The following is an 18237-nucleotide window of genomic DNA, read 5'->3' as shown; positions in this document are numbered from 1 at the left end:
CCTTACACCAAATGGTCTCACCCAGAGACCGATAGAGAAAGAGCCAGTCCACACACATACATGTGTAACCAGACACTGATTGATAGGAAGAAGACTTCAAAGTTATACTTATTCATGGTGTTGCTTTACTTTCTCAGCAGGATATGGTAATGTTTTTTTAATTCATTCACAGGATGTGGGCATTGCTGGCAAGGCTAGCATTTATTGCCCATCCCTAATTCCCCTTGAGTGGCTTACTGGGCCATTGCAGAGTTAAGAGTCTGGAGTCACATATAGGCCAGGTAAGGACAGCAGATTTCCTTCCCTAAAGGACATTAGTGAACCAGCTGGGTTTTTATGACAATATGGTAGTTTCATGGTCACCGTTACTGATAACAGCTTTCTTTATTCCAGATTTACTTAATTAACTGAATTTAAATTCCCCAGCTGCTGTGGTGGGATTTAGAACTCACGTTGAACCGGATTATTAGTCTAGGCCTCTGGATTACTAGTCCAGTAACATAACCACTATGCTACCGTGTTACTGGACTAGCAATCTGGAGAATTTAAGTTCAAATCCTATCATGAGAATTTGAATTCAGTTTTTTTTTAATCTGGAAATTACGAAGTTGGTAGAAGTAAAAGTGACCATTAAACTGGCGGATTGTCATGAAAACCCAACCGGTTCACTAATGTTTTGTAGGGACATTAAACCTGCCGTTCTTACCCGGTCTGGCCTATATGTGGCTCCAGTCCCACACTAAAATGGCTGACTCTTAACTGCTGTCTGAAGTGGCCTAATCATCCACTCAGTTGTATCAAGGGCAACTAGGAATGGGCAATAAATGTCAGCCTTGCCAGCAACACCTACATCTTGAGAATGAATTTAAAAAAAAGGAAGACCAAAGTTCTGTACTCACCATTTGGCCATCAAATGCAGCTTCGTGACATCAATTAACAAAATCCCTGCAATGGAAATTGGAAATTCCCATTCTTCAAATGGGGAAAATAAAACATTTATTATTCCCTCATCTGGTCTGCCTACCTCGCTTTCCCAATACAATAGGTTGATGGTACTTTAGATCCTGCTGTCCAAGTCCTTTCCTTCTTCACCCAACATGTCTACTGGTGGGCTTATGTAGATCTTATGATGATTCTGTAGTCCGGTTCCAGTTTTATTGGTCACATTTCCATGCGGTGCTATTTTCCGTTAACTGGTTCATTCCTTTCCTGTACTATTTTAATGCATTTGTTAACCTATTTAAAATAGACAGGTTAACGGCCGTATTAGGACAGCACAGGCAGGAGTTTAGCTGGAAGGCAGCGGGGGAATGTTCCAAAAAGGCGAAATGAAATCCCTTACATTTCTACATCGAGCATTTTGGCAGACAATTTAAAAATTGTTCTCCTCTTCGAGTACTGAGTATGAGCTTTTATGTTTTGTAATGTATTTCCCTCTGCTTGTTCAATGACATCTTTGTCATTTAAAATAAAGTTCCAAATGTTATTTGAACATTAATAACATCAATCTTTTAAAAATTATTGAGCCCTCCAATATTCTCCCCTGAAGGCACGCATGAATGGCTCCATCGGCACTAGTCATATTACAGAACCTCACCCAAGTGCCTATTGTTCATGTGTGAGTCTAGACAGTGAGTGCTGGCAGGCTGTTTTGAGTATGGAAGTCTAACAGCTCAGACTGGTCTTCCTCTCACATGACATCTACACGTGGCACCTTCTAGCAGGATGTACTGGATAGAGACCAAGAGACGGATGCCTGTCTAATTATTTTTTTTATCCTCTGGTTTAGTCCAAGGACACTGATGACATTTATGGCATCTGAACTGCTGTCTTGGCTAACTCGCCATAGACATGATGTGGTACCTGGATTATTTTGGTCTGTGCAGTTCAGCTTCACACCGAGCCATGAATTAAGCATCTGAGCCATCGAGAGAGCTACTTAATCCTGTCTACAGTTTCCCTGTTATTTGGCTGTAAAGCGCTTTGGGACGTCCTGAGGTCGTGAAAGGCGCTATATAAATGCAAGTCTTTCTTTTAAAAATCTTACTTAGTAAGGTGTTGATACCTCATTTGGGGAGCTTTTGGTATGGTTTACATATAACAGATACCTCATTGAACAAATTCATGAAAAATATCAAGAGTCACTCTACTAAAGAAATAGCCACATAAATATTTGCTTCTGAAGCCCTTGCATTACATAATGCTGCATGTTATGTCTGAGGAATAAGATGGAATAATTCTTTGTAGGTGACAACCATGCTATGTTTTAACTTACCTTGCAGTCCCCTCACGCGCCCATTGTTAGTACAAAACATTTTTAAATTGCAGTACGGTATGAAGTTTACCAAGGTTCTCAACTATCAGTTGCTGGGGAAAGCCCATTGTTAGCAGTACAGCATATGGAACTGCGATAGATCTCGCCTCCTCTAAGATGCTTCTTAAAACCAAACTCTTTGACCAAGCTTTTGGCCACCAGTCCTTATATCTCCTTATGTGGCTCAGTGTCAAATTTTGCTCGATAACGCCTTGTTTGGGACGTTGTTGAGGGGATGTAAGGAGAAAAAGTTGCTTGCAACTAGCGCCTCATGTAAAGGATACTCCAGTGAGGCTCAAACTTAGGCTCAAACTCCCAATTTTAATACCTGAAAATTATTTTTGACCTTACTTGGCTTGACGCCTGCCCCTATGCAGAACAGGTCATGCCACGAAAAACTGTCTTTAACATAAGAACATAAGAAATAGGAGCAGGAATTGGCCACTTGGCCCCTCGAGCCTGCTCCGCCATTCAATAAGATCATGGCTGATCTTGGGCTCAAAGCCACTTCCCCGCCCGCTCCCCATAACCCTTCACTCCCTTATCTTGCTAAAATGTGTCTATCCCCACATTAATTGTATTTAATGACCCAGCCTCCACAGCTCTCTGGGGCAGAGAATTCCACAGATTTACGACCCTCTGAGAGAAGAAATTCCTCCTCATCTCAGTTCTAAAAGGGTGACCCTTTATTCTGAGACTGTGCCCCCGAGTTCTAGATTTCCCCACGAGGGGAAACATCCTCTCTGCATCTACCCTGTCGAGCTCCCTCAGTATCTTATTTATTTCGATAAGATCACCTCTCATTCTTCTAAATTCCAATGAGTATAGGCCCAGCCTGCTCAACCTTTCCTCATAAGTCAAACCCCTCATCTCTGGAATTAACCTAGTGAATCTTCTCTGAACTGCCTCCAATGCAAGTATATCCTTCCTTCAATAAGGAGACCAAAACTGTACGCAGTACTTAAGGTGTGGTCTCACCAACTTGTCTTTCTCCTTGCCTTGACCCTAATTAATATACATATTGAATATCAATTAACATTGGAGTCCCAGAACAATTTGACAGCTCTAAATACCTGAGAGCAGAGGTTTCTCCCACTGATGTATATCTAATAGTGCAGAGCCGTACAGTTGAACTTCACCCTACTTTAGTCCTGACCCTGAATGCATCACTGGACCATTTGTTGGTGATAAATTGTTTCTGACCTTTAATGAAGCTTCAAGAGTCATTAAATATGTTTTTTTTTTACAAAAAAAATTACATTTTAGTGTCCCACATCATTCTGCTATTAATTCTAGCACTGCGAAAGAGGCCATATTTTGCTTATCTGCAGCAGTTTATACAGTTTATCAATTATCCATTCCCTTTGTATGAAAAATGTATAAAATAATGTGACACAAAACTATAGCTCTAGAATAACTGGTTATCTAAAAAAAAATCACAGTTATACAGAAGAAAAGAGAATTATATATAATAAACTTGATTACTTGCGACTTGCTAGGTCCTCATATAACCTCACAAGTTGGAAGGGAGCTTAGACCGGACAGGTTCCAAATCAGAACCAAAGTCGACTGATCCCTTCCGAGGAACAGTTTCCTCTTTAGATAATGTAGTTGGGAAAGTAGCAGCAGGTGCTCCAAGTACTTGTCCTTGTGGTTGCGATAAAGAACTTGAGGACATCTGCCTAGGTAGAGTCATACGCTCAGGGATGGAGCTGCACGGTTTGCTTAGACGTCCGGGTCTAGAAAAGGTTGTTGAGCTGCCCACAGATTCTCTTACTGAGGAAGGACTGCTTCGATGCATTGCTTGAGCCAACTCTTGGGGCAAGGATGGCTGGGATGCTGAAATCATCTTGAGGTCCTGCGTGAGACGTCCAATTGGCAATGGCGGCGTACTTTTTAGAGTGATGATTTGTTGAAGTGCTGTAGGGGTTTGTGGCATCAGGAGAGAAGTATGGGACCCTGATACGTCAGGCGGGCCACACGGAAATGTTCTTTTAGTCACTGGACTTTGAACTGGAGGACTTGGAGCATGAGGGGTGTAGCACAGAGATGCGGTGCCTGAATGTTGTAGGGGAGACACGGCAACTGACGAATAACTGGGTTTTTCTGGTTGAATTTGGACAACGGAGCTCGCCTGCTGTCCTAATCCACTTTGTGGCATTTGAAAGTGTGCCGATGGGGAGCTTGAACTGGCTTGAGGAAGCTGGCTTAAACTGGATGAAGGAGGGCTCATTCCAGCTTGATGAAGCTGGCTTAGACTAGCCGAGGGAGAGCTAGATGTCATCTGCGGAAACTGCTTCAGCCCAGCTGATTGTGCGCTGCCTGGAAACTGAAGGTGGCCAGAGTTCACCCGAGGTGATTTGGAGGCAGATTGAAATTGGCTAAAGCCAGCTGCGGTAGGGCTGGATGAAGGCTGGTGAAGCTGCGTGAAGATCGGGGAGGATGATCCTAGGGCAGAGGGTTGGAGACCAGATACGGGTGAGCTGCTTAAAAACTGTTGGAGTTGTCCTAGGCTGGATGAAGGTGAGCTCGCTCTAGACTGTTGCGCTTGACTTAAACTAGTTGAAGTTGCACCTGAATGAATGTGACCTGAACTTGCAGGTGGAGAACCGGTTGCAAGTGGCTGGAGTTGATTCAAACTGCTGGAGGTGGAGCCACTTATGAGCTGATGAGTCTGAAATAAAGCAGCTGAGGGCGATTCTGCACAGGGGGTCTGTAACTGTGACGATGTGCTGGACGGAGAGCCCACTGAAGAAGGTCCTGAGTTTGGAGCAGAGTACTGCACCCTCTTTAACTGCCTCGGTGTTTGGATGGATTGTTGCCCCAAGGAACTTAGAATGGACACCGGGGGTTGGAACAGACCTCCAGGGAGGCATGGGTGGTGGTGTGTGAGCGCGATAGCCACGGATGAGGTCGCTGCCGCCGCTTGTAGTGGTGCTTGAACCAGTGGTGTCCAGATGACTGGCGCTGGGGTGGAAACCGTGGGCCCTGGTTTCTGGATGCTCAGTGCCATCTCCCTGTCGTGTTGTACAATCTGCTGTATAATCTCATTCTCCTGATAGTTCAAGGCACCAGAGTTCAGGTCATGCTGCACTTTATGGAGCAAGATAGAGTTTTTCTTGCCTGCAGAAACAGAGGGAACATGTTAGAAGATTATTTAAGTCAATTGGCAAAATTAAGGTGAATGGCCAAAGAATCAAGAGGCGAAGATGAGGAGAATTTTTTTTTACGCAGCGAGGTGTTATGCTCTGCCTGAAAGGGTGGTGGAAGCAGTAACTTTCAAAAGGGAGTTGGATAAGTACTTAAAATGGAAAGATTGGCAGGGCTATGGGGAAAGGACAGGGGCGTGGGACTAATTGGACAGCTCTACCAAAGAGGCACGATGGGCCGAATGACCTCCTTCTGTGCTGTATCAGTCTATGATCGGATGAGCAGGACCTTCTCATCCCTCACATTCTCATGGCCCTTGCTCAGTTGCTGCGTCCACTGCAGCATTCCATCATTGAAGCCTTAGAGTTCATCAAGTTGATTCCACCATCCAGCGCTCTCAGTGGGCTTGTGTGCCTGTGAGTTCCTGACTTGTGAGTCCTGCTCGTCACTTGGGCATGCTAGATTACAGGTATCACCCATCACATGCAGCTTTCAGCAAAATTGCACACACTTAGGCCCCGATATTAACAGAGAAACATAGGAGCAGGAGTAGGCCATTTGGCTCTTCGAGCCTGCTCCGCCATTCAATATGATCATGGCTGATCCTCTATCTCAATACCATATTCCCGCTCTCTCCCCATACCCCTTGACGCCTTTTGCATCTAGAAATCTATCTCTCTCCTTAAATATATTCAGTGACTTGGCCGCCACAGCCTTCTGTGGTAGAGAATTCCACAGGTTCACCACCCTCTGAGTGAAGAAATTTCTCCTCATCTCAGTCCTAAATGTCCTACCCCATATCCTGAGACTGTGACCCTCTCGTTCTAGACCCCCCCCAGCCAGGGGAAACATCCTCCCTGCATCCAGTCTGTCTAGCCCTGTCAGAATTTTATACGTTTCAATGAGATCCCCTCTCATTCTTCTAAACTCTAGTGAATACAGGCCTAGATGACCCAATCTCTCCTCATACAACAGTCCTGCCATCCTAGGAACCAATCTGGTGAACCTTCGCTGCACTCCCTCTATGGCAAGTATATCCTTTCTTAGGTAAGGAGACCAAAACTGCACACAGTACTCCAGGTATGGTCTCACCAAGGCCCTGTATAACTGTAGTAAGACATCCTTGCTCCTGTACTCAAATCCTCTTGCAATGAAGGCCAACATACCATTTGCCTTCCTAACTGCTTGCTGCACCTGCATGTTTGCTTTCAGTGACTGGTGTACAAGGACACCCAGGTCCCTCTGTACATCAACATTTCCCAATCTACCACCATTTAAATAATACTCTGCCTTTCTGTTTTTCCTACCGAAGTGGATAGCTTCACATTTATCCACGTTATACTGCATCTGCCATGTAACTGCCCTCACCTGGCAGGTCACTTACCCCCTCTGGTCACTCTGCCTTACCCCCCCGATATTAACCTGCTCCTTTGAGCAGGCGAGCAAGGACACCTGCAGGAAGGAAGCGGGGACCTACTTTAAGTACCCAGACCGGGTCCAATGTTCCCATCACTATACCGATCTGCAACTTCAACCGGAGGCCTGAGCGGGGGAGCAGTGTCGGGCAGGACTCTGCGTAGATCTATTAAAATAAGGCCCTGCCGTTAAGATTGGCCGGGCTTGCACATTCCTGGCCTTGCCAGGTTCTTTGCCTGCTGCCCGGGCACCCCTGTACCTTTCCCCGCCCCCATTATAATCGGGGCCTTAGCAACTGATTCCACACTGTCTAACGTTCTGTTTATTTTCTGTGTCTCTGATACATAAGCTATTTTTTTCCTGTAGTTAATAAGTGAGTTTAAGCTTTACTGTAATCATCTTAGTCAGATTTAAAAGCATGAAAGCGGTCCGTTCTGATACTGAGCCATTAAGACTCGCAAGGTCAGAGGCTTAACACCAGGTCTGTGCCGCGGTTGGCCAGAGTTTGCAGCAGGTGCACTGAAGGACGGACGCCGTGCCTGCGCCCATACAGGAGGGAAGAAATCGTCACAGATCCACTCCCAGTTGCTGTCCAGTGACCTCTGGTGTAAATAGCACATGTAGAAGATGGGAGAGGGCTTGGCTGTGGCACCTCTGTGATGGAATATACTGTCAATATTCACTGTGTAGATACGGAAAAGAAAAAAGACGGGTACTTTAGTGCAATAGGGCTCGAGTTTGTCAATGGGGAGCTTTTGGAGGCGGGACTCCCACTTTTTGGGTTGTAGTCCCGCCTCCATCGACTTGTGGCCAACCCACGCTACTTTCCCTTGATTGACCTTGTTAAGCCCGCCCAGCGGGCTCAGCAGGCCAATTAAGGGACACCTGGTTACTGGTGACGTCAGCGATTGACATTTCATCTGTCAAACACTGACAATCTGTCTTCTAACTTGAGTCCTTCTACTCAGACTCAGTTAGCGAGCTCTCCAGACCAGAAAGCAGAGGCTGCAGCTTTTGACAGTTCAGCGGCCATTTTGCTTTCTGTGCCGGTGAGCTGAGGGACTCCTGAGAACTGAAGGAAGGAAGCCTGCAGGAGAAAGTAAAGGTAAGTAAAACTTATTAAAACACTTTACACTTACCTCACACACTTACCTCTGCACACATGCACCCATCACTCACCTGCACAATGGACATCTCGACCCCTCCAACCCCTGCAGACCGACGGTCCACTTTGCTAACTTGGCGTGGTTTGGAGCCGTCGGACAGCCCACACTTCAGGGCTAAAAATAGGGATTAGGCAAAAAACTGCATGTTAACTACCTGTTAACAGGCAGTTAGTTGGCACTAATCCCCTTCCCGCCTCGGGGAGGCGGCTCCCAGCACAGGTCGGGTACCCGCCTCCTGGGACATTGGCACGGAGGCGGGTTGGGGGCGGGATGGGTTCCTGCCTCCTGATTCTGCAATTTTCCCACCACTCCCGCCTCCAAACCCGCCTCCTCGGGGCTTGGAAAATCGAGCCCATAGTCTCTCATGAAACCGTGCTGAGCATGCGGCAGCATATTTAGGGGTGGAAAGCATAATGGGTGGGGGGGTGGGAACACAGGACAAAGGTAAAATATTGTGAGTAGTTTGTGTCATATATTGTCAGACTAGGATATGATTAAACCGTATGATAGATATTACTATAGTTATCTACAGTGTATAATCTCGTCGTACAGTAATTAAAATGTCAGTTCTAAAGTAGTCAATGAGTTCAATTTCATCAGTTAATTACACGGCTGAAACAGATCTTCACAATAGCAATTGGCTCATTTAATGATGTGATGGATTAGGGGTTGCAAACCTGAGGGCTAGTTTCAAAAAATTTAGTCCCGTAAGCCCAGGGGTTTCTTTTCATTCCTGGGATGTAGGCAAAGCTGACAGGGCTGCATTTATTATTTCATTGCCCTGATACCTCAGAGGATACAGAATCACAGAATCACAGAAACCTCACAGTGCAGATAGAGGCCATTTCAGCCCATCGAGCCTGCACCGACACATATCCCACCCGATCCCCGTAACCCCTACACCAACACATATCCCACCCTATCCCCGTAACCCCACGTATTTAATCCCCCTAACACTAAGGGTCAATTTTTATCATAGCCAATCAACCTAACCCGCACATCTTTGGACTGTGGGAAGAAACCGGAGCACCCGGAGGAAACCCACGCAAACACGGGGAGAATGTGCAAACTCCACACAGACAGTCACCCGAGGCCAGATTCGAACCCGGGTCCCTGGCGCTGTGAGGCAACAGTGCTAACCACCCTCACCTAGGTTAGACCAGGTAGGGTGGTGACAGTAGGTTCCCTTTCTCTGAAGGACATTAGCGAAACACTTGGGATTTTTTGGGCCACTACTCTCTGGAGTTTAGAAGCATGAGCGGTGATCTCATTGAAACATGTAAGATTCTGAAGGGGATTGACAGGGTAGATGCTGAGAGGCTGCTTCCCCCTGGCTGGAGAGTCTAGAACTAGGGGGCGTAGTCTCAGGATAAGGGGTCAGTCATTTAAGACTGAGATGAGGAGGAATTTCTTCACTCAGAGGGTTGTAAATCTTTGGAATTCTCTGCCCCAGAGGGCTGTGGATGCTGAATTGTTGAGTATATTCAAGGCTGAGATAGATAGATTTTTGGATTCATAGGGATATGGAGATTTGGCAGGAAAGTGGAGTTGCGGTTGAAGATCAGCCATGATCCTACTGAATGGCGGAGCAGGTTCGAGGGGCTGTATAGCTGACTCCTGCTCCTAATTCTTAGGTCCTTGAATTACAAGATTTATTGAATTCAATTTGCCATGGTAGGATTGGAACTTGTGACCGTAGGCTTGAAGCTCCAGTACTATAACCACTACTCTACCATATGGTGCCATCATACCCCCAGAATTTTTACAGGGAAGTGGAAGTAGAGGTAACTCCTGTGGTATGTAGGTGAGCACAAAGCATTGTGGCCAGAGGAACAAGGAACTGTTGAGAAAGCTTCATCATATTAACAAAGCGGCAGAGATTGAAAATGGAATGAAAGGAAAGGGGTTATCTCCTCCTCTGGGGAAGGTTGGCAGAGCTTAATTGGTCTGTTAATCAGACTGCCACACCTATTATATGGTCTTCTAATATGGTTATAATATAACTTTTTTGAGATTAGCCAGGCCAATTCAAATTAAATCGTGCCGTGAATGTGAACTCATTCTATGATTGCAAGGTGTTACCATGCATTAATGGATTAATTCCAGTAATCCTACTTGCTAGTAGAAGAGGCATTAATCTACTAATTAATGTAGTTGCAATATGCTACCTAATCCTTTATTTCCCCATGGAGATTTTACCGTCAGCAATTTAGTGGGTGAAAAGAAAGTAATGCAGAATTACATTTCTCTGTATTTTTTTCTAACCCTACTGGTTTGATCAATGAGTGTCTTGAGCCTTAAAATTCAGGAAGCTTTGATTTCTGGTCTGTGCTCAATTCACTGGTCTCATCTGGGCCGATAATAAGGGAACTACAGTATGCTTCAGTGATCATGGCTGGGGGAGGAAAGAAAGTCGGCCAAGATTACATGCCTGCTGGAAGTCCAGGTGCAGATGTGATGCGAGGACAGCACTGGGCTTGGCTGTGAGTTCTACCCCACCCCGCCCGCCCAGCTGTTGAATAGCCTATTGGTGCCAATAATCACAAAGGGATAATGGGCAAGATACTAGGGGGCAACTGTCACCCATGGGGCCATACCCCTTCAGGAGAAGAAAGAAGGTTGCTGAGAGAGAAAAAAGCTTTTCATTTTAGCTGATTCTGTATTCAAGATGGCCGCAATAGCATTGGATACACTGGCCAATACAGATAGGACTTAACGCATCTGAAATTTGAGATACATTCACAGAGTGATGTGTCATATGGAGCCCTTTGGACCTAGTGAGGCATTACTTTGGATCTTCAAATATAGTTCTATAATTGAGAGAGTTTAACACACAGTAACACTGTCCAGACAAATCAAATGTATTCTTTTGGACAATCTAACTCTTAAAAATGAATATATGTATAGTTCTTCCAACACCATGGGACATCGTAGGAACACCTTCACCTCCAACGTCCCCTCCAAGTCACACACTACCCTGACTGATGAAACTATGGGGGGAATTTTAGCAATGGGGGCACGTTGGGGGCGGGACTGCTGCTTGTCGGGTTTCAGTCCCGCCCCCAACGACGTCCGGCCAACCCATGCTATTTTCCCTTGATTGACCTTGTTAAGCCTGCCCTGCGGGCTTAGCAGGCCAATTAAGGGAAAGCCGGTTACAGAGAACTTCAACGTATGACGTTTCATCTGTCGATGAATTGTCATTGTTTGACAGTTTTGAGAAGCTGTCAAACACTGACAATCTCTGTTCTTTGGTGAGTCCTTGTACCCAAGGCTCACCAAACCTCTTTCCTGAGCAGAAATCAGATGGCTGCTGCATTGGAGAACGCAGCAGCCATTCTGTCATCTCTGCCGTGGAGATGAGGCACCTCCAGATGCCCAACGGTTGAAGACTGCAGGAAGAAACAAAGGTAAAGAAACTTTTTCTAACACTTTTCACTTACCTCACATACTTACCTCTCCACACTTGCACCCATCACTCACCTCCACAGCACACTTTTGGACCCCTTTCACCCCCGCAGACCCACTGCTCGCCTTGCTGGCCCTGGCGAGGTTTCCCGACGTCGGAAAGCCCGCACTTGTGTTGGTAAAATGAGGATAATCCTCTTAACTGCCTTTTAACTACCTGTTAACAGGCAGTTAAGTGGCTGTAATCCCCTTCCCGCCTCGCGGAGACGGGTCCCGGCGCGAGTCAGGTACCCGCCTCCTGGCAAGATGGCATGGAGGCAGGTTGGGGTGGGTTCGGTCCCCGCTCCCAGATTCTGCCATTTTCCCGGCATTCCCGCCTCCATACCCGCCTCCCCAGGGCTGGCAAGATCACCCCCTATATCTCCATTCCATCATTGTCATTGGGTTAAAATCTAGGAATTTCCTACCTTAACACCATCTCGGCAGCACCAAAGTGGTTTATCAAAGAGACCCACCACCACTTTTTAGGGCAACTGGGAGTGGACAATAAATGCAGTCAGCCTTCCCACACACGTTAAGAACAAATGAAAAAAAAAACATTTTAGACATCTACCTTTAGTTTCTTTCTCATAAAATAAAATAAGCAAAATTGCCGGCGAATGGAACATTCATCTATTTTGATCTTGGTCCAATGGCAAGGGGATCCAAGACGATTGGAGACCAGGCTCTGCTACAACGGCAAGACCTTGCTCTGTCAAGCCCGTGTGGTAGCTTGTGTGCAACGGCCACCCCACGTTAAAAGAATTCACGCACAGGCATCTTCCACCCTTTAACATGAAGTTCGGGACCTGGAACGTCAGGACCCTCATGGACAACCCCGACAATGACAGACCGGAACGCCGTACTGCTATCGTTGCCCGGGAACTCAGACGTTTCGACATTGACATCGCCGCCGTAAGCGAGACCCGGCGGGCAGGGGAAGGCCAGCTCAAGGAGCAAGGCGGTGGCTACACCTTCTTCTGGAAAGGCAAGCCTGAAGAAGAACGCCGCCTCCATGGGGTAGGCTTCGCCATAAAAAATGAACTAGTTGGGCGTCTCAGAGACTCTCCTAGCGGTATAAACGAGCGCCTCATGACTCTTTGGCTCACCCTAGTCCGGAACCAGTGGGCTACGGTCATCAGTGCATACGCCCCAATACTGGAAGCCACAGAGACATCTACTTTCAACCCATTAAGAGCATCAAGCTTGTTCAGGCCAGGTGCTGAGCAGGCCAATAAAAGAATTTGTTCAGGCTGGATTCAGACCCATGTTCTAGATTGCCTTGTCTTTCACTGTACAACCCAATTCCCATTAGTCTGTTCTCTTTAAAAGAACAATCAATTTCTTCAAAGGACACATTTTCCTGATCATATCGGGACTCCGCTGTATGACAGGCATTCAGAGAGATTTCTAATGTGCATTGAATGCAGGAACCACTTCAATGTGAGCCACTTATCTTATCTAATAGCCTGTTTGCTGTGGGATTTATCTGTGCCCTGGTTCCTACCCAACAATATTTAAGTGCAGATTAAAAGTGCATATTATTTAAGAACATGCACTGAAGTGCTTAAGTAGAGATTGCAGACCAACCTAACCAGTTTTAATACCGTAAGTGGTAATCATGTTCATAAGTAGCCGATAATCCCCAAATTCTCCACACTGAGTAAGAAAGGCCACATTGGGTTTGTGTTTAGACTATTCATCTGAGCAAGATAGTTGTGAAAGAACTCATTGGAGCTTAGAAGAATGAGAGGTGATCTTATTGAAACGTATAAGATTCTGAGGGGGCTTGACAGGGTGGATGCTGAGAGGATGTTTCCCCTCGTGGGGGAATCGAAAACTAGGGGGCATAGTTTCAGAATAAAGGGTCGCCCATTTAAAACGGAGATGAGGAGGAGTTTCTTCTCTCAGAGGGTCGTGAATCTTTGGAATTCTCTGCCCCAGAGAGCTGTGGAGGCTGGGCCATTGAATATATTTAAGGCGAAGATAGACAGATTTTTGAATGATAAGGGAGTCAAGGGTTATGGGGAGCGGGCAGGAAGGTGGAGCTGAGGCCAAGATCAGATCAGCCATGATCTTATTGAATGGCGGGGCAGGCTCGAGGGGCCGAATGGCCGGCTCCTATTATTTCCTAAGTTATGTTCTTCTGTTCTTACAAGTGATGAGTAACGTAAGTAGACAGGATTATGTCCATTCTTTGGCCATTTCATGATATTCACTCAGTTGGATAAATTCAGTGCTTCTATGCTCCCAGCAGGTAAGCCACATAGAATTACATAGAATTTACAGCATAGAAACAGATCATTTGGCCCAATTGGTCCGTGCCATTGTTTATGCAGCGTAGGTTTACCAGAATGATACAAGGGTTAAATTACGAGGAGAGATTACACAAACTAGGTCCCTGATCAAACACATTCCTCTACATTGGGGAGACCAAACGCAGATTGGGTGACCGCTTTGCGGAACACCTCCGTTCAGTCCGTAAGGGGAACCCCGAGCTTCCGGTCGCCTGTCATTTTAATTCACTGCCCCATTCCCACTCAGACCTCACCGTCCTCGGGCTCTTGCATTGTTCCACGGAAACCCATCTTTATTTAGACAGAAGATCAAAGACTCCCATGACTGTTGTGTATGTAACCGTTTACCTTTAAGGGAACTATAGAATGTAACCGTTCGCCTTTAAGAGCACTACTTTAGGGTGGCACTATCTATTGGCTCATGTATACTGTAATACCGATAGTGACCACACCAGTATATAAGGGTTGTGATACGTTAACTAGGGCAGAATCGCCCGAGCCTCTGAATAGTAAAGACGTGTTTTATTTTGTTAACAGTGGAGTCTGTGATTATTTATAATACAACCCACAGACTTAACATTGGCGACGAGTCAGGATTCGAACCCTGCGGCAGTTGTTCCACGGCGGCTTCGTCCGAAGACAGGACGTTGAAGAGAGGTTTCAATCCTCACCAGTCTGGAACCGACAGGCTGGAAGCGACAGGCATTAGGATCCTGAAGCCTCCATAACCTCGTGGGTAAGCCGCAGCGTTGGCTGCAAAGACAGTGCCACCGATCGGGAGATAAGGGCGATCGCAATCCCTGATAAGAGCCGCGGTGAAACGCGCGAGCGGGTAAGCCAGAGCCCGGGAGGGAGCGAGCAAGATCCGCGCGAGCGGGTCAGCCAGAGGCCGGGGCCCGCTTTCAAGTGCGAGGCGCAGCCGGGCCATCGATCGCATCCGCTGATAAGAGCCGCACTCGGGCTGAAAGTCAGCGTCGGGGAACGGGTGATAACCGCCATTGAAGTGGGCGGAGAGCGCCGAGAAGCGCGGGAAAACCGCCATCGAAGTGGGCGGGGAGAGCGAGAAGCGCGGGAAAGCCGCCATTTTTCGCGGGGAAACCGCTGAAGAAGAAGGAAGAAGCGGGAAACCGCCATCTTGGAAATTATTAAGAATTTCAGGAAAGTAATAAGATTTTTCAGAAAGGCTGGTGTGTTCTCAAGAAGAGAGGGAAAATAAGTATAAGTACAGCAATACTTGTGGTGTTCTCAAGAAGAGAGAAGAAAATTAATAATAAGTAAAGTAATACTTGTACTGTACTCGAAAAGAGAAGAAGATGCCTAAGCGAGGAAATATTAATGACTTTAATGCTGAAATAGAAGACTGGGCCACGTATGTGGAACGCATAGAAATATATTGCGTAGCCAACGACATTGAGGATGACGACAAGGCAATAACTTTGTTAAATTCAATGGGAGCAAAAACATACGGGCTTTTGAAACATCTAATAGCACCAGTTAAACCAGTGGACCAGACCTTCGAAGAGATCGTAGCAGTGCTGAAGGATCACTTGAACCCCACACCGTTGATGCTGGCTGAACGATTTAAATTTTACGCCAGAACCCAGAGGCAAGATGAAAGCAATGCGGAATACTTAGTCGAACTGCGTAAGCTAGCGAAATACTGCCAGTTTGGAGGGAATTTGACAGAGGCGCTGCGGGACAAGTTCGTATGCGGCTTGGCCAAAGAAGGAACGCAGAAGCGACTCCTGGAGGAAAACGACCTCACACTGGACAGGGCTGTCCTCATAGCTTCATCGCACGAAGCCGCAGTGAAAGGAACGGCGGAAATGCAGCTAAAGGCGGCGGCACTCGGGGTGGACCAAATGACTGCAAGCATTTCCAAATGCTACCGTTGTGGAAAGACAACGCACGACCAGAATCAGTGCTGGTTTAAGAATCAAGAGTGCAGGAAATGTGGCAAACTGGGTCACATCGCGAAGGTATGCAGGTCCAGAAAGAAGACCAACAAACAAAGGAAGCCACCACCACAAGAAAAGTACAACAAGGTGCATCAGGTGGCTGAAAAGAGTTCAGACGAACAAAATTCAGACTCAGACCCAAACAGCCAGGAGTTGGATGGTCTGAGAATCCACAATGTGGGTAAAGTAACTGATCTACAGACGATCTGGGTCACACTAAAAATAGCTGGAGTCCAAGTACGAATGGAGCTGGACACGGGATCAGCTGTATCAGTCATCAACCAAAAGGACTACCACCGACTATTCTCTCACATACCCTTAAGAAATACCAAGTTCGTATTACAGACATACACGGGGCATCGCGTATACCCCATGGGGAAAATAAGAGTCAAGGTGAGAGATAGGGGTAAAGTACACCCAAGAATGAATTTGTACGTACTACCTGAGGGAGGACCACCACTTCTAGGACGGGAGTGGATCAAGAAAATAGACATGGAATGGCACTACCGACAAGCAATGACGAGTGAGGACTCGGTGCAGACAAGCAGCTCAGACTCTGAGCCGGAAGACGATAAGTCCAGCTTATGTATGAAAAACAAGGTTAACATTAACTCACAGACTAAGGTTGGAAAATCGATGGCGTGCATAAAGACAGAGAATTCTGAGTCTGTTCAAGCTACAGACATATGCATTACGGAGGAACACCGGGCTCGAACTCAACGCTATTTCAAAGTACAACAACAATTAGAACAATTAAGTTACCGCCTCGTACAAGAGATGAAAACAATGAAAAAGTTCTATGACACCGAATGGGAGAGTCTGGAAAGACAACAGAACCTACTGGCTCAAGCAGAGAGCGACCATAGAGCCATCGTGACCAATTACCGATCACATCTCCCTGATGATGTTCAGGGGTTAGAATATTTGCATGATCTAGAGATACAGCAGAAGGGCAAATCACGCTGCACTGAGGATTTTGTTCTGCAATTAGAGACGGAGCTAGTGCAGGCAAAGTTAAGAGAAATTGAATCACAGGGTGCTCTTAAGGAGATGCAGAAACAAATCTTGGACATGGAAAAGAGAAACGCTTCTTTACCTGATGAGAATAATGTGGCCATGTTGCAAGAGGAGCTTATAGGGGCGAAACTGAAAGAAGCTAAGCAAAGGATGTTGGAACTTGAAACGCAGAACCAAATCAGCGGTAATCAGCTATGTCAAGCAGAGAAGGAGTGCAAGGGTCTACATGAGAAGGTGCAATATCTCTCAGCCCAAAATAAGGGACTACTCACTCAGTTAAATGAAAGTAAACGGGAAATGGCTGAGATGGACTGCAAGAATAAAGAAGAGTTGATGGCAGTGAGACTTCGAGAGGCAGATAGCATAGCAGCCTTGGCTGAACTCCAACAGGAAATTGCGAAAGAAACAAATGAAGAGGAATCTTCAGGAAGCCAGGATTTTATTCCAGTTCTTCTCTACGACTCCTTACAAGCAGAGTGCGAGAAGTTGAAAAAACAGTATGAACAGGCCCAGACTACAATTCTGGAGGGGGTTAACTCAGCAACCTCCGAAAAGCTAGTTTCGTTGGAAGTATATGAGCAACTAAAGGTTGAACATGAGCAAGAAGTCCAAAGGCTGCAGGAAATTCTTGAGGAGCTCAGGGCCAAGACAGACTCATCGGTAGAAGTTCCATACATAGATGAGGATGTAGAGGTGAAAGACATGGCAGAACTCATAAAAATATGGAAGGAAGCCCAAGACAAATATGAGGCGGCAATTACCGAGGTTGACCGACTTGAAGAACAGTTTCAACTGGGAATGGGCCCTGAACATGAGCTAGAGAGCATCGAGGCGCAACTTCTCCAAGCACTGGAAGCCAAAGTACAAGAGGAAGAGAAGATGAAAGCATTGGAGAAAATGATGGATGAAATGGAGGAGTACGCTGAATTACGTCCAGGGGAACAGGAGAATGGGGAAACAGCTACTTCAGTAGAAGGATTAAATAGCCTGATAACGAAATCCCTGAAGGAAGGGAAAGGATTGAACGCACAAATGAGGCCAGGAGGGAAGGAAGGGCAGACATCCGAGGAAGAGCAGGATGAATATGATTGCTTGAAGAAGGGTTTTGACCTGTTGAGTGACACCGAATGTTATGAGGATGTGGTCTGCCCAAATTGTGATGGGAACTCCCAAAGTGCTGAAATCCTGAGGAAGCACTTAAGGTCTAAGGAACATAGAGAGTTGGTGGCGCTACAGATGGCAGCCGGGAAAAGAGCTCGGAGAGTTTCAAAAAGGCAGAAAAGAAAAAGAAGAAGCAGAAAATAATAACTGTTTAAAATATTATTACTTCTACTACCTCAGTCCGAACACTACGAAAGGTGCTAAATTTGTAAAAAAAAATCCAGGGACATTATCAAGACAGCCAGTGGGTTGTATAAGTCCGCACTGCTGGTTCAACAGGACGAAAGTACAAGCTGTTAAAAAAAAAAAAA

General features: G+C 46.2%; 1 protein-coding gene across 1 annotated transcript in view; it reads right to left on the bottom strand.

Annotated features, from left to right (window-relative positions):
• Positions 1-3523: 3523 nt before the first annotated feature.
• The window catches only part of hcn4 (hyperpolarization activated cyclic nucleotide-gated potassium channel 4), a 398010-nt gene continuing 383296 nt past the window's right edge, over positions 3524-18237 (bottom strand). The window contains exon 8 of the mRNA XM_085972020.1: positions 3524-5437. Within this exon, the coding sequence (XP_085828146.1) occupies positions 3828-5437 (1610 nt within the window). The 3' untranslated portion in view covers positions 3524-3827. The remainder of the gene's footprint in view (positions 5438-18237) is intronic.

This window comes from Somniosus microcephalus, chromosome 32 (assembly GCF_052327205.1).
Source record: "Somniosus microcephalus isolate GS21.2 chromosome 32, FLI_Smic_1.0, whole genome shotgun sequence".
NCBI lineage: Eukaryota > Metazoa > Chordata > Chondrichthyes > Squaliformes > Somniosidae > Somniosus > Somniosus microcephalus.
The sequence above is the reverse complement of the archived record's forward strand: the minus strand, read 5'-3'. Positions and strand labels throughout refer to the sequence as shown.